Raw genomic sequence first — 15,267 nt, 5'->3', positions numbered from 1 at the left:
GAAGCCGCATTCACCCAATGTTCATATGACATTTTTTGCTTGTTTTTACCTGTAGATTCATCTCCCGAATTTTCCGACATTCATGCACGACCACCCTGTATATATATATATATATATATAATCTGCTGAAATTGTGAAATGTTGTTGGTCGTGGTGAGATTTGATGCACTGAAAATACGTTAGCAACAATAACAATTAGGTAAAAGCATAGAACTACAACTTTGAGTTATCGAGGTCATATCTAGAGAAATTCGAATTACAGAGGTAAACGTCGACTCGTAAAGGTTCGCAGATGCGGAAGTTCGAGTTACCGAGTTTTTAAATATGAAACCCTAAAAATTCGACTTATCCTGGTTGTGATTTTTAAACTTATAGAAGATCTTTTAGCATTGAGTGTTGAAATGAAATCTTTAAGTTGCACGGTTATGCCGTGTGGGTTAAAGGAAATGGTGACGATGAGAAATGAATGAAACGTGGATTGAAGAAAGTGAGAGGAAACGGGAGAACTCCGAGAAAAGCCACGCATACGGTGTTTGTCGACCACAAAGTCCACTTGGTGCGAGCTGGGATCAAACCGAAGACCCCATGCACTTGTAAACGCTTCTCACCTTTCATACCGATTGAGGCTGAACTTCGACTTAACGGTGTCGGAAATGTTAGTATTCGTATCAGCCAACCCGAAAACCATTGACTCCACATTAATATATATGTCGCTTCTTGATATGAATCCAAGCATATTCTGATAGGGATCTAATCTAACACAAGTAATTATAACCAAGAACCATAAAAATATATCATCAATAAACAGCAATTCATTACTGAATTAAGACCACCTACGCACTAGCGTGTTGATCATTTGATTTTAACAGGTCAACGTGTGACGTAACACCGCCATTTTAAAATATGAGAAAAAGCATACAGAAACAAGTTGAAGGAAAAAAAAAGGAAGGGAATAAGACATGAGACAATGGAAGTATGGTCATGCACACAGTATGAACCATTTATTGCGCTCTCGATAGTTTTGTTTGTCTCTCCCCACTAGTACTGCCCAGGATTAGATTGGATTCTACTGAAGCTGACGTCCCTTCCAGCAGCGAGACTAATATGAGATGTGAACCAACAGCTGATCGTGGGATCCAAACCACATAAGCTCTAGCTGGAAAGCGAATCCGGGTCTCCTAGGGCAAAGACTCGTATGCTATCCACATAACCACGAAGGAGCTTGTGTTGTCCACGAGAAGTTCGTTTGCGAATTCGAAACGAGACAAGAAACATGATAATTGTCCTCTCGCTTTCGAGACGAGACGAGAAACTTCTACGATCTCGGGAACAACACTAGTTCATCCAATTCTTATGTCTCAAACAATGTTTGAATATTATACACTAATCACTAGTTGAAGAAACTGACCTGCAGAGGCTTCACCAATGCATGTGAATAAAATGCATCGCATGCGTACCGCTGTCGTGTGCTTCCTTTCTCGGTATCCGTGTCAGTGTGCTGTGTGATGGACAAGACAAATGATCTGAGTGCATTTCACCATGGTCAAATCCTAGGGGCCAGACGAATAGGTGGCTCGATTTTGGAAGTGGCTGCGGTACTCGGATTTTCAAAGGCAACCGTGCCAAGGGTGTATCGTGAGTACCTGACTTCCAGTAAAACGGCACCCGCACGGGCAAACTGCAGCAGTCAGGGGTGTGTCGATGACAGGGATAGGTGCCGACTGGCTCACACCGTAACAACCAATAGACGGGCCACAATGCGTCAAATCGGGGAGAGGTTCAATGTAGGACAACAACGTCGTATTACCAGCCACACAATGCCATCGGGTATAAAATTATCGGCCCACGCGAGTACCCCTTCTAAACGCACAACACAGGTGACAGCGTCTAGCATGGGCAAAAGGAACACCGTCACTGTGCCGTGAAAATGTGGAAAAAGGTTACCTGGACAGATGAGTCACGTTTCACATTGGTACATGCTGGCGGAAGGATACGGATGCTTCTAGGGATGCGCACGAGACAAGATTTGTGCCTGTCTCGTCTCGAAAATGTACTGTAAAAGTGATGTTTCGACTCGAAAAATGTATATTTTTCTATTGGAAGAGCCGTGTCTCGACTCGAATTTAGTCAGGAAAATCCTGTCTCGACTCGTCTCGTGCGCATCCCTAGATGCGTCGCCAACCACACGAGGCAATGGATTGATCGTGCCAGCAAGGAACTGCTGTAAGGATAGTATTCTCGTCTGGGGCATGTTTACGTGGACTGAAATTGGTCCTCACACGGTTCGTCACACATAAACACTACCATGATCTTCTGGATGACCATGTCCTGCCATTTGCTCGGCTGCAACATCCGCATGGTGATCTAATCTTTCAGCAGGACAATATGCCGGCCCTCCGCTTAAGGATGGCAGCAGACTGGTTTGATGAGCACTCCTCTGATCTAGCAACACTTTCCTGGCCATCACGGTCACCGGACCTCAATCCCATGTAACACATCTCGGAGACCATGGAACGACGCCTTCTGGAAGACTTTGTATCAGATATGGATGGAGATACCACAACAGCACTTCAGACGCCTCGTGGAGTCCATGTCGCGGCGGGTAATCGTCGTTATCAGAGTGAAAAGTGGTTCTACACTGTATTACAAAGGTGTCTCTAATTCAACTGTTCATCAGTGTATGATTCATAGTAAAAAAAACAATATAAATTGATAAAGTGGTTGTACGAACAAAGTAAATAATACTTATCAACGCTTGAAGATATAGAACGCATTACGCAATATACTTCAAGAATAAATACGGTTGAAATGTTGTTATATCACACTCTCCGTAGACCTCTCGTGAAGCTGAAGGACTCGGATAAATTCATAGATAAGACTTTAAAACAATCAGCTCATAAATTTTGTACGTAAATTTATAAAACGAGGTTTGAAAATTTTCGAGTCGAGACGAGAGAATTTCCTTGAATCGACACGAGACAAGATCTCTTCTTTTTATTAGGACCGCTATATTTTATCAGTCAGATTTCGAAGATGCATGTTGTCTTTTACGCGTGTTAAATGAGAAGATCAGCTACACACTTTGACGTCACAGACTATCTAGTTCCAAAGATAGTAGATCCTCTGTTTTTCTTCCGTTCAGCAGCGATCCCAAGCATCCAAAGTGGCAGAGAATATTCAGACATCTTCAGACCGGCCTTTAATGTTGAGACGGAGGGGAGAGGTTTCTCGAGGTACTGCGTATTACATTTGAGGCTTTATGTACTTGTTACCGCAATATACGAGGCGCATTTCAAAAGAAAGGTCCGATATTTTATTATAACCGACTGGCTATAGTGATCGGATCACGCTTGTGGAGTAACATCACTTGGTCCATTGGCTATCAAACAAGCATAGTTTCGCCAGTCATCTGTTTGTTTGTTTTCGTGTGTGCTTGAGCGTGTTAAAATGGCTGCGCGCATACACAATCCCGTCAGGTGGAAGGTCCGCTCTGTGATTAGATTTCTTCTTGCCAAAGGGCAAAGTGCTACTGAAATTCATAGAGAATTGTGTGCAGTGTACGGCGACAGTGTAATGAGTGAAATGAAAGGTACGGCAATGGTGTCGTGCATTCAAAGAAGGCCGTACAAATATCCACGACGAAGAGAAGAGTGGAAGACCAAGCATTCAGATAGACGACTTGGTGCAGCGAGTGAATGAAAAAGTTAAAGAAAATAGTCGCTTCACCATTACCGCTCTACACATCAAATTTCCAGAAGTTTCACCAACAACATTGTTTCGAATTGTTACAGAACGATTTGAAGAACCTGATGAATTGAAAACGGCAGTGTTGAAGTGGCTGAACTCCCAGGCGGCGAACTTTTACGCAGAGGGTATAAAAAAAACTTATGCCACGGTAGGCCTACAGAAAGTGTTTGGAAAATAATGGTGACTATGTTGGAAAATAAAGTGGATATGTACTTGTTTTTACCCAATAAAACAATGTTGCTAAACTTACTTACCTGTTTCCAATTAAATATCGGCCCTTTCTTTTAAAATGCGCCTCGTATTATTGTCTATAGTCAGTGTTCAAAGTGGAAAAAAAGCAGGGACGGTATGTTTTATTTCGATTTAGACTCGACATACCGGCTATCTAAATCTTGACATACAGTGAGGGTATGTTGCCTGACAGATAATGACTAAAAAGCATTCGAGAGTTTCCCTGCACGTACAGGAGGGAGGGACATGAAGAGTTTTCCATCCTCCGCTAACAACTCTGAAAAAAATAAAAATATATCCCCTTATGTTATATTACACAGAATTATAAACAAAAATTCTCAAAAACAGAGTTTTTATATTATTTTTCTGCGGGGAAACTACTGGAACCCCCACTCGACTGAAGGAAATTCCGAAACCTCGAAAGATCCTCCCCTCATAGGAGATAATCCCGAACTCCACCCATGCTCAAAACACGACATTTATATGCATTAAGACAAGAAGACACACACATACATAAGAAAAAAAAACAATTAAATATGGCACATCAAAATATAATAAACTAGATGAACTTCTTTGAAGACATCTCATTTTAAAAACAAATGGTAGGGAAAAGATAACAAAAGCATTGGTGTTGTCACCTTAGATATTATTTCTACATAAGAAAAAAAATTCTTTTTACGTGGAAAGCTATACGTCAATTACTGCGTATAAAAATAGATTTATTAAAGGTATGTAGCATCTACTCTCCAGTGACGGTATGTCTTGAGCATTGAAAAAACAGAGACGGTATACCTTCATGACGGTAAAAACAGAGGCATATACTATACCACCGTATACCGTCTCACTTCAACCACTGTCTATAGTTCTAGATATACCAAAGATAATAAATTGAAAATGATCAAAGTAGATTTAGAAAGTTTTCTGATGAAGTCAGATAATTCTTTATTATGCACTATAACATTCAGAATTCTGAATTTATTACGATCTGTAATAATTTTATGCCGGGAAGACAAAATAGAAAAGAAAACTAACTGAACATATAGCAAGAAATAAATACTAAGATATAACGAGGACTCCGGCTGAATATCGCAACAAAAAACGGAAATATTTCCAATTTTCTTTAACTTACTCAGTTACCTGTCTGGACTTTCCCTAGCGTAAGGACGCAAGCGCCGCCAAACGCGCTCTTGTAAAAACATAATCGTTTGTTTAAAACACGAAGAAAATGGATGACACATGGCCATCGAGAAAACGCTATTTTGGTCGAAAATAACAAGAGAAGGTTGTTATCACCCAGTTTTCTTATTCTTTTTTCACTACGGAAAATAAATTTTCCATCCAAAGATTTTTCAAGAACTGCAAAATGCTTTAGGGAAAGCGCAAACAACGGAAGAACTCACCGAGAATGTTACACAAAAATATCACCCCAATATCAGTTTGCTTTCAGGATCTTATCCAAACCTCAGTTTTCTAATATATATATATATATATATATATATATATATATATATATATATATATATATATATATATATATATATATATATAACTCTATGGCCTATGGAACAAGCAGGTTCAATGCCGCGTTCACAAAAGCTCTCCACTGACTTCTATCCTTAGCTAACTGCATCCAGTTTCTACTTTGTATTCCAATCTCTGCGAGATCCATCTTAATATTTGTCCTCCCATCTGCGCCTAGGTCTTCCTAATGGTCGTTTTCCGATTGGTCTTCCAGTTAAGACTTTGAAAACGTTTCTACTTTCTTCTATCCTAACTATATGACCCGCCCATCTAAGCCTCCTAGACTTGACGACCCTAACAATGTTGGGTAAACCATATAAATTATGCAGTTCCTCGTTATGAAGTTTCCGCCATTCCCCATTTCCGTTCCCCTTGGGTCCGAATATTCGTCTCAGGATCTTGTTCTCAAATACTTTCAGTCTATCTTCTTCCCTTCCCTCAGAGTAAGTGACCATGTTTCGCAACCATACAGAACAACAGGCATGATTATCGTTTTGTACATTTTAAGCTTCAAATTCCTCGAGAGAATTCGCGACGACAAGAGATTTTGAACCGAATAGTAACAAGAATTCCCTGCTTTTAGTCGACATTTAATTTCTCTCTCTCTCTCTCTCTCTCTCTCTCTCTCTCTCTCTGTATATATATATATATATACGTATAAATTACTTTTATTTCTGAAACAAGTCCATTACATGAATGTAATTGGAAAATTTATGCACATAATACCCGTTTCTTGAGTATTTGTCTTTCTTTGTTCAGAAGAATACTCTGGAAGCAAAAGCTATACTGTTTTCGATCCTCCAGACGCAACTTCTGAGGGCAACTTGAACTAAGCTCACTACGAATTAATTACAGGAAAAGAAGCGGAAGAAACAATAGCGTCATTCAGAATTTGCTGGGGGAGGGGCAGTGGCGTCCAAAGAAAATTTTCTAGGGGGCACCTCCATGGTTGCTATATTACATCTGGTATTTCTGGTATTTAATATTCGTGGTTTGCTATAATATGTATATATTATCGTGAGCGAGTGAGTCCCAGGTACCACCCTACTCCCACCGTCGGGCGCCCATGGGAGAAGGCAAAAACTGTTCACGGTCAGAACAGCTCCACGAACATATTAGTATACCATTTAGTAAAAAAAAAAAAAAAAAAAAAAAAAAAAAAAAAAAAAAAAAAAAAAAAAAGCACGTGTTCAAACTCACGGGTAAATTGCCCTCTGCTCTCACCAAATGACGCCCTTGGAAAGAAAGTCACCTAGAACCTGTATATAAATGTACCATACCTACATTTGAGTGGTGACGAAGGCAGGCTGCTAGATTTGAATCTAGAACCTCCCAATTGCAAACCAAGAACGGTTATCAGTATCCTAGGCCTAATCAGGGGGCACGGTGGCTCAGTGAAAGAGTGCTTACCTCTGATGCGTGATTTCCCTGGATCGATCCTCGGCTTGTAAGTTTGTGGTGGACAAGCTGGTGTCCGTGGGTTTTCTCGTTGTACTCCTATTTCTTCCCACTTTGTCATTTCACCGCTTCTTTCATCATCATTCACTTGCCTAAATCATCGTCTCCCATGGCCTAACAGGTCTAATCATGGGACGTTAAACTAAAAAGATTTGATTTCATTTCCTACGCCTAATCAACAGTCGTCATCTTCCTACGATCTACTCAAGGTCGCCGATTTCTCAGTAAATTTGGGGAGGCCCATTCAGATGCAGAAATCATTGACCCCCTATATGAAGATTTTAAGACAAATTGCATTCAAATTATGCCAAATATTGTAAATTTACAAATACAATGAGGGGGCCTACATGAGCTTTAGGGGAGGCCTGGCCCCCTCGCCCCCCCAGGATAGGCGCCCTTGGATCTACTTACTCCATACGTATATGACGGACCGATCGGAAATCCCCTTCCTGGAGTTAAACAGTGTATTTCACAGAATATGGATAGATATAACTCCATGACAGAAATATTTAATAACTACAGTATTTATTGATCGATTTTAATGAAACAAGTTTTACGTTTCCAACTAGATGGTACGCCTTTAGTACAGTATTGCAAGTTCACACAGGCACAAGTGTTAAAATTCTACACTACAAAGACACAAGCATTATTTACCAATTTTTTTTTTTTTTTTTTTTTCATTATTTTAGGGACAGTCGTAATTGGATATCAAGCCATTTACCTTCTAGTTAAAACTATATTGGAGTTCGATAACCCGGCAAAATCGTTAATCCAGAATGACCATAGTCTCTTACGTGCAGAATTAAAGAGTGATTACTGCAATAGCAACGAATGGGACACTTTAATAGAAGACAATTGGAATTCCATCTTGGCATTCGCTTAAGAGAATTAAAGGCCCTGGAAAATTCTGAGCTTGGAAGAGTGATTACTTGATCTGTACCAATAATCTCTTGATTTCGAAGCAACAACGCTAGCCAGTATACTATAGCCAGTAAGGGTCTTCAGTACAGTGAAATTAAACTACCGCTAATTTTAGAGTTTTTCTGTAATATCTTCAAAACAAATAAAAATATTCGAAAAGCAGAAACGTAGTGAACTAGACAATACGCTTTTGCATGTGATACCTTTACCACAATTCACCTATTTGCTTTCTATTTGGAACTGTAGATAGATTTAGCATTTTTTGCGGGTTCTGTAAATAGCGACGTACCAAAAGCAGATAGGTGAATTGTGATAAAGGTATCACATGCAAAAGCGTATTGTCTAGTTCACTACGTTTCTGCTTTTCGAATATTTTTATTTGTTTTGAAGATATTACAGAAAAAACTCCAAAAATTAGCGGTAGTTTAATTTCGCTGTAGTGAAGACCCTGAAGCTCGCTGAGAGTAGTTTAAACAAAAGATGGAAAAGTTTATGGCCATTACTGCGCTGCCATAAGTGGATACTTTTTCGTTGATTTTTGTTCCTTTTCGTTGTATTTTTGTTTCTTTTCTTGATTTTCGTTGTTTTTATTGATTTTCTTTGTATTTTATTTATTTCCTTTGTGTTTTACTGATTTCGTTGAGTTTTATTGATTTTCGTTGTATTTTTGTTCCTTTGTTAGAGCGAGGCTATGTAGTATGAGATATACAGTTTAAAGTGGGTTTTGAACAATAATGTTGTGTTCGTAAGAACTCACAAAATCTAAGAGTTTTCGTACGTACGTACCTAATTTCCAACTTCCATCAATTAACAGCATACATCAAATCTGGAGTTTTGATAACTGCAGGACAACCTGACAGGAAAACATATTCTTTAATTCTATGTGATTCTATGTGATATTGGTCTGGCGGAGCTGTTGGTTTATTTTAGGGATGGGCAAAACCGGTTTCTAGAAAAACCGAAATCCGAAAAACCGACATTTCAGTTTTCTCCAAAACCGGTTCGCTTTTTCACCGAAACTGGTTTCGGTGAAAACTTTTGGAAAAACACATAAAACTATTTCTGTGGAACGGAATCGGTTTCCGGAAACACTAGTCTGTCAGAAATAGAACCAATTCTGGAAAAAATGGATCCGGATTAAAAAAGAAACCGGTTTCGGTGAAAAGCCAGATTTCTGAAAATTTTCAAAGTCGGTTTCGGTTTTCCTAAAAATCGAAAACCGAAAAACCGGTTTTTGTGCTCACCACTAGTTTATTTTTCGTACTTCGAGGACTGATTCCATATTTTCATCAGTGTGGCTTTTTCAGAAAAATTATCCGGGGTCTCGATATAAAATAATTGTTGTGTACTATAAAAAAAATGTACTGCTGGTGCATTCGCCAACAGGGCATATTTTAACTAGTGGAGGGCATGAACACAAGAAACGGTTTTTCGGGTTTTTCAAAAAATCAAAATTGGTTCTTAAAAAAAATATGTATCAAAAACTGATTTTGATATTAAAATCACTTCGTTTCTTTTAAAATCAAAAGTCTGTTTCGGTTTTAAAAACTGTTAGGTTTTCTACCGAAGACCGGTTTGGTTGATAGGAAACTGGATCTATCTTAAAACAGAAACCCACGTGATCCTCTTATAGTAGAGTTTATTTCTATTCACTTACCAAACTTCAATGTACAGCTTGTGAGCTCAATTTACTCTGGAATCATTACCAATAATAATGAAAGTGAGAGTAATTAAACTATTTTCTATATTTAAAGATATCATCTAGTGTTGCTACCCGTCCCGATTTTGTCGGGACAGTCCCGATTTCTGAGCAAATTTCCCGCGTCCCAATGTAGCTTTGTTAGGACTTTAAAAATATCTCCACTTCCGTGGTTATTGATGACGTTGATGACTATTACTATCGGAATTAAATTTCCACATTATTGCACAGTCTTCAAAGTAACAAAAAGAGCTTTACAACAGCGGCAGCCAGGCATGTATTTAGGTTCGCAGGCTACATATTACGTACAGCTCACAGATGACGAGAAGAACCCTAAAACAGGGGAAGTGGGGAAAGGTCAACGACACGGTCAAGTCCATTTTCGGTTTTTGAGGTGTGGTCTATACTTAGATGTCGTCTGCTACTTCGGATAGTTATCTGTATGCTATTCCGTGGTGTCATTTGAAACCCCCATGCGAAAAGTGGGCGAGCCCATACCTACGTCACTACTTCTGCTAGGGTTCTTCTCGTCATCTGTGAGCTTGTAAATCAACCTTATTTTTGATTGTTATGATGATATGAGGTCTATATGATTGAAATTGTTTAACTTTCTTTTTATCAATTAGATAAACACGATTCGTTCTTTAGTACAAAGAGTTACATTACCTTATTAATAGAAAAGAACCACTAGTACATTTCGTCCAACTCCCTCCTCTCATTAGCTGCATAAAGTGTTCTCACATTTTGCTTTGGAAAGGTAGTACCATGATGAATCAGATGAAGAATCCTGAGGAAACGCCAGTTAGGACGACAAACTTCCATCATACACTGACTAACACCAGTCCACGTGCTCTGCCGAGACTTGCATTCCATAACTAGTCACATGTTCTTTAGAATCACAAGGGGAATTAATTGGCAACACTATCGTGCTCAAAGGACCCAGTAAAGGGGATAAACAGAGCAGAATCTACCTTCGAAATGCATACTCAGGATTCAGATAAACATAACTTTAAAATTTCGTTTCTAAAACCATGTTCGACGGGGAGTCCGAAAATAAGTTTCTCCAGGCGAGTGTGGGCAGAGGTGGGGATGCAAGACCAAAAATAGCATGTGACGTTGAAGTTCAAACGTACCTTTATTTTCCATATAAGCACCACGTACATTGAGATATTTGTCATACCGATCTCTAAGCTTCAAACACCCTTCCAGGAAAAGTCCAGGGCTCTGCATACGGAAGAAGCCTCGAACAGCTTCTGTGACTTCAAAGCGTCTGCCGCCGAGAGTCTTCGTCAAAGCCGGAAACAAATGGAAGTTACTTGGTGCAAGATCAGGACTGTATGGCGGATAGGCAAGGCTGTTCGCTTTCCTGGGGAAACGAGAGGAGGAAACTTATTTTCGGATTCTCTCTCGTACCTTACTTCATAGTACAACATTCCAAGTGGTGCTTTCGCTTAAACTCTCATTAAACTGAAAAAAATATAATGGAGTAGCCTACAAACCTTCACGTGTAGTTTCCGAAAAGAAAATTGAGAAAAATGATTCCCCAGTTTAATTAGCCATCAAACCTCATCTAGTAGGAATAATCTTCTCTCAGTCACATGACCCCGCATAGCGTAGTCGTTAACGTTTTCGCTTTTGGTGCAAGCGGTCCCCGGATCGATTCCCGTTTGGGACACTCACAATCGAATAAAGTAAAGGATTTTTCAGACCAGCCATCCTTAATAAGGTTTTCCCGAGTTTTCCCTCATTCACACCAGGCAAATCGTCCCAGATCGCTTTCTTATGTCTCCATTTCTTTCTTCCTCCTCAAACTACCAGGTAGTGTGATCGCCGACGTACGACATCCGTCATACGAGACGGCTAACATAATCATAGATGCTCAGAGCCCAGGTATCTAATTCCTAATCCTAACTCACACTCTCCGTCACTCACCATTGGTGAATGTTAACCTACTATTTAGTTGATTCTGAAGCACGTACTAACTATGAATATGCTGTATGTTTCTATACGGTGTCCCGGTTTATGGTGTAAGATTTTTTTTTCATAAGGTGTCCCGGTTATGGTTCGAATTTTCATAGGGTGTTCCGGTTTAGATGTAAATTTTCATAGGATGTCCCTATTTTTCAGCCTAGAAATCAGAGATCCCAATATATGGCGGATACCCTTAACTTCGTAGATATTTCCTCTATTAACTAAATTAACTAAACTCCTGGCGCAATGGCCCTTAGAAGGCTGGAGTCTGCCGTTTGTCTTGTGACATTTATTCCTTTTGGGTGACGTGTAGTCAGCACATCGGCTTCCGTCGCCCTTATGCTCGCTTTTTAGGCCGGAATACGCTACTTCTTTCTTTCTTTCTAGTAGCTCTCCAGTTGTCCTCACGACACTGGATAAACGCCGCAATGTCAACGCCAACTGGTGAATACAAATTGACACCTATCTTTTGTCCAACCAGACTCAACAATGTATGATTTAACTGATCTTCGAAGATGCGATGTTCTAGAGTGGTTAGATCGTTAGCATAGTTCCTACTATTACGGCCAGGCATTAAGAGGGCTCATCCCGGCAAAATTAAAATACCGCTAATTTTACAGTAATTATGTGATATCTTCAAATAGATAAAAGATAATTGAAATGTGGAACAAGAGCGCCCTAGACAATATTATTTTGCGTGGGGTACCTTTATCAGAAGTCACCTAGTGGCTTTCCGTTTTCAGCCTTTTAGAAACGCGAAAATAAATGCCGATTTTCAAAATGGCTCGAAATTGAAAGCAGATAATTGAGTCGTGATAACGGTATCTCATGTAAAATGATATTGTCTAGGGCGCTCTTGTTTCACATTTCGATTATCTTTTATCTATTGGAAGATATCACATAATTACTGTAAAAATTAGCGGTATTTTAATTTCGCCGGGATGAGACCTCTTAATACCTTTATTAGAGCCTTTTTTTATTTCAAGTATGCCCTCGGAAAATGTGTGTAACATACTTCAGCCCCACCCCCGCCAGCCTCTTACGAAGGAAGACTTGCCTTTGCTTTGGGGGAAAGAAGTAAATGATCTTGGCTGAGTTGCCAATTTGTCATTCTGTAACGTGGTCTTGGCAAGTGAAGATCGTAGGCTACTTAGAATGGCTGACAAGAGAGTGCACAGCGAAGCCCATGAAACAGTTCAATGTGGCAACCCTGTCCACATCCAACTATTGAAAAATCTCGGGCACAGCAACTTGTTCCTACTCTTTTGAGGGAGGTGCGCAAAAAACATTGACAGCAGTCAAGGGCACCCATCAGGGGGGGGGGGGCAAAGTGGGGCCCTCGCCCCCCTAAGAGGAAATCGTACTTGGGAATATCGAAAGCCCAATAGAATTTTTAAATTAGTTATAGCAAAATTTGAAACTATATTTGAAACCTCGCTTATATTTGCCCCCCTTGGAAACCACAACATAGGCGCCCTTGTCAGCAGTGCCAGCAGGTATGTATATTTTATCATATTTTTTCTTAGTTTGTGAAGTGCACACGCTACGTACATATAGGAAAGGAGGGCAAAGCGGATCACTTAACTTCAAAGGCCTCAAATGGCAACTAAAATTAAGACTAGGAAACCAAAGTCTTGAGGAAATATTTTATGATTATTAAACTTTCAAATAACAATACAATAGTAACGAGAATTGCATATACATAAATGATATTGCTTAATTACTGAACTACTGCAATTTATTCACTTTGCCCCACCGGTAGGGCAAAGCGGATCATGATAGTGGGGCAAAGTGAATAAGCAAAAACTCATACATTAAAAGTCAGGGTTTAATACAGATATGCAAAATAGAAATTGTATAGAAGAACAATATATGTGTACACAGTCTAAGATAATATAAGAATGACACCTAAATGAACTGCTTTACCTACCAGAAGATTAAAATGTTTAATATTTTGTGAGTATTAGCCTAACACATTTAAATATGGAATTAAGTCTAGACAAAGCTTGCATACACATGATCCCTAAATATGTTTAAAAAGCTCAAGTCCATAGAAGTCTTTTTTCTTATCAAGTAGGCATCTAGTATCTAGTTTCTTTGAATTTATAGTAACTCTAGTGAGTACAATCTACGTAGTAGCAAACAGATTGAAAAAAAAAAAACAATAATAAGACTTAGGGCTGAAAATAATATCACATCACACGTTTGGTTTGCACAGATCACAAATGTAAATGTCTTGTCCCTTATAATAATTGGTACATTTTTCGTGAAACCATGACAGACAAATAGAACACTGAATCCAATCTTATTTAAGTGGATCTGAATAATATTCATGACAGAACTTGCATTGGTAACTACGGTCTTCTTCTGGTGATTTTGAAGTTTTTTCTTTGTAATTCCAGATGTACTTGGTAGAGCTATAGCCGCAGCAAAACATTTCTTCTTGCAGGAGAACCTTGAATGGTAGATTTCCTTCTTTTCTCTGGTAGTTCATTTACGGAAGTTGCACTAGTACTTGGTTCGGTAGACATAGTAGACTTGCTATACTTCTTCGCACTCTTCTGTTTCAAACATTCCTTGATAGGGGTACTCGTTAGTTCCTCTGCACGTAGAGACCTCGAGCTTCCCCCCTCCCCGAACAAATTTCACCATACGCCACTGTAATCATTAGTACTGAACATGTATGGAACATTTTACGTAAATTGATTCGAGGCAAAAAGTAGAGAAACAAAGAAACAAAGAACTGAAGTTAATTAAAATCATTTTAAAAGATGTAAAATCAAATTAATACTTTCTTAACAGTGGTATAGAATTACATAGTTTAATATAGGATAAGTTGCGTTAATAGCCGCTGCGATTATTTAACGGAACTCCTATCCTAACCCAACTTACTACTACAACAACTACTGATGTTACTCTACTACGACTACCAGCACTACTACTATTACTACTGCTATGTTTTTGTTCGGCGAGTGTTAACGGAACAAATTCAATATGAATTTCAATATTCAAATAGCTGTGTTGCAACGTATACGTACCGTCAATACCACATTTAGTGCCAAATAGATGTTCTAAAACAGTACTGCATTATGTTTGGGGCAAAGTGAATTGCTATTCGCTTTGCCCCTTCTAAAATTATTCTCTTTGCCCCACACTACCACATGAGACAAAAGACTGTCTACAACATATGGACGACGTATTTACGATAATTCTCAAACATGATAACAAAGGTAAGATTCCACCCTATCCATGCATAGTGTGTTCGCAAACATTCTACGGAATAGTAAGAAAAGATTTCAAAATCCTTATTTCTTGAATTTTTTTTTTTTTTTTTAGCAAAATGCCTATTTTCTTTTCTTCTCTTCTCTCGTCGAAACAACAACACGTACACACAAATCACTAACGTCCTTCTCTTCTTTCACTAGTGACGTCATAAACTGGGGCAAAGATTTCCTGCCCTCTGTTTTCAGTTGACTGTAAATTGAGTTATTCGCTTTGCCTCATATATCCACTTTGCCCCCCTTTCCTCTATATGTTAACTATCTCGCAACATGATACTCTGCAACTTACTAAGGATAACAAACGCTTTTAATTATGTAAATTGAAAATTTTTAACCAATTTTTAGGTATTAATACCGTTATTAAGATGCTTTTCCGCTGTATTTTGTCATAATTTTCTGTTGTTTCATTGAATACACACGCTCAGATATGTTAAGTAA

General features: G+C 39.0%; 1 protein-coding gene across 1 annotated transcript; it reads left to right on the top strand.

Annotated features, from left to right (window-relative positions):
* The first annotated feature begins 1,505 nt into the window (after positions 1–1,505).
* LOC145682744 (uncharacterized) lies at positions 1,506–1,925 on the top strand. Its single transcript, XM_081754130.1, has one exon. The coding sequence runs from the start codon at positions 1,506–1,508 to the stop codon at positions 1,923–1,925; it is 420 nt and encodes a 139-aa protein (XP_081610256.1).
* The last annotated feature ends 13,342 nt before the right edge of the window (positions 1,926–15,267 follow it).

The sequence above is a fragment of the Thermobia domestica genome, chromosome 1 (assembly GCF_964235325.1).
Source record: "Thermobia domestica chromosome 1, izTheDome1.hap1.1, whole genome shotgun sequence".
NCBI lineage: Eukaryota > Metazoa > Arthropoda > Insecta > Zygentoma > Lepismatidae > Thermobia > Thermobia domestica.
This window is presented reverse-complemented; position numbering and strand designations above follow the sequence as displayed.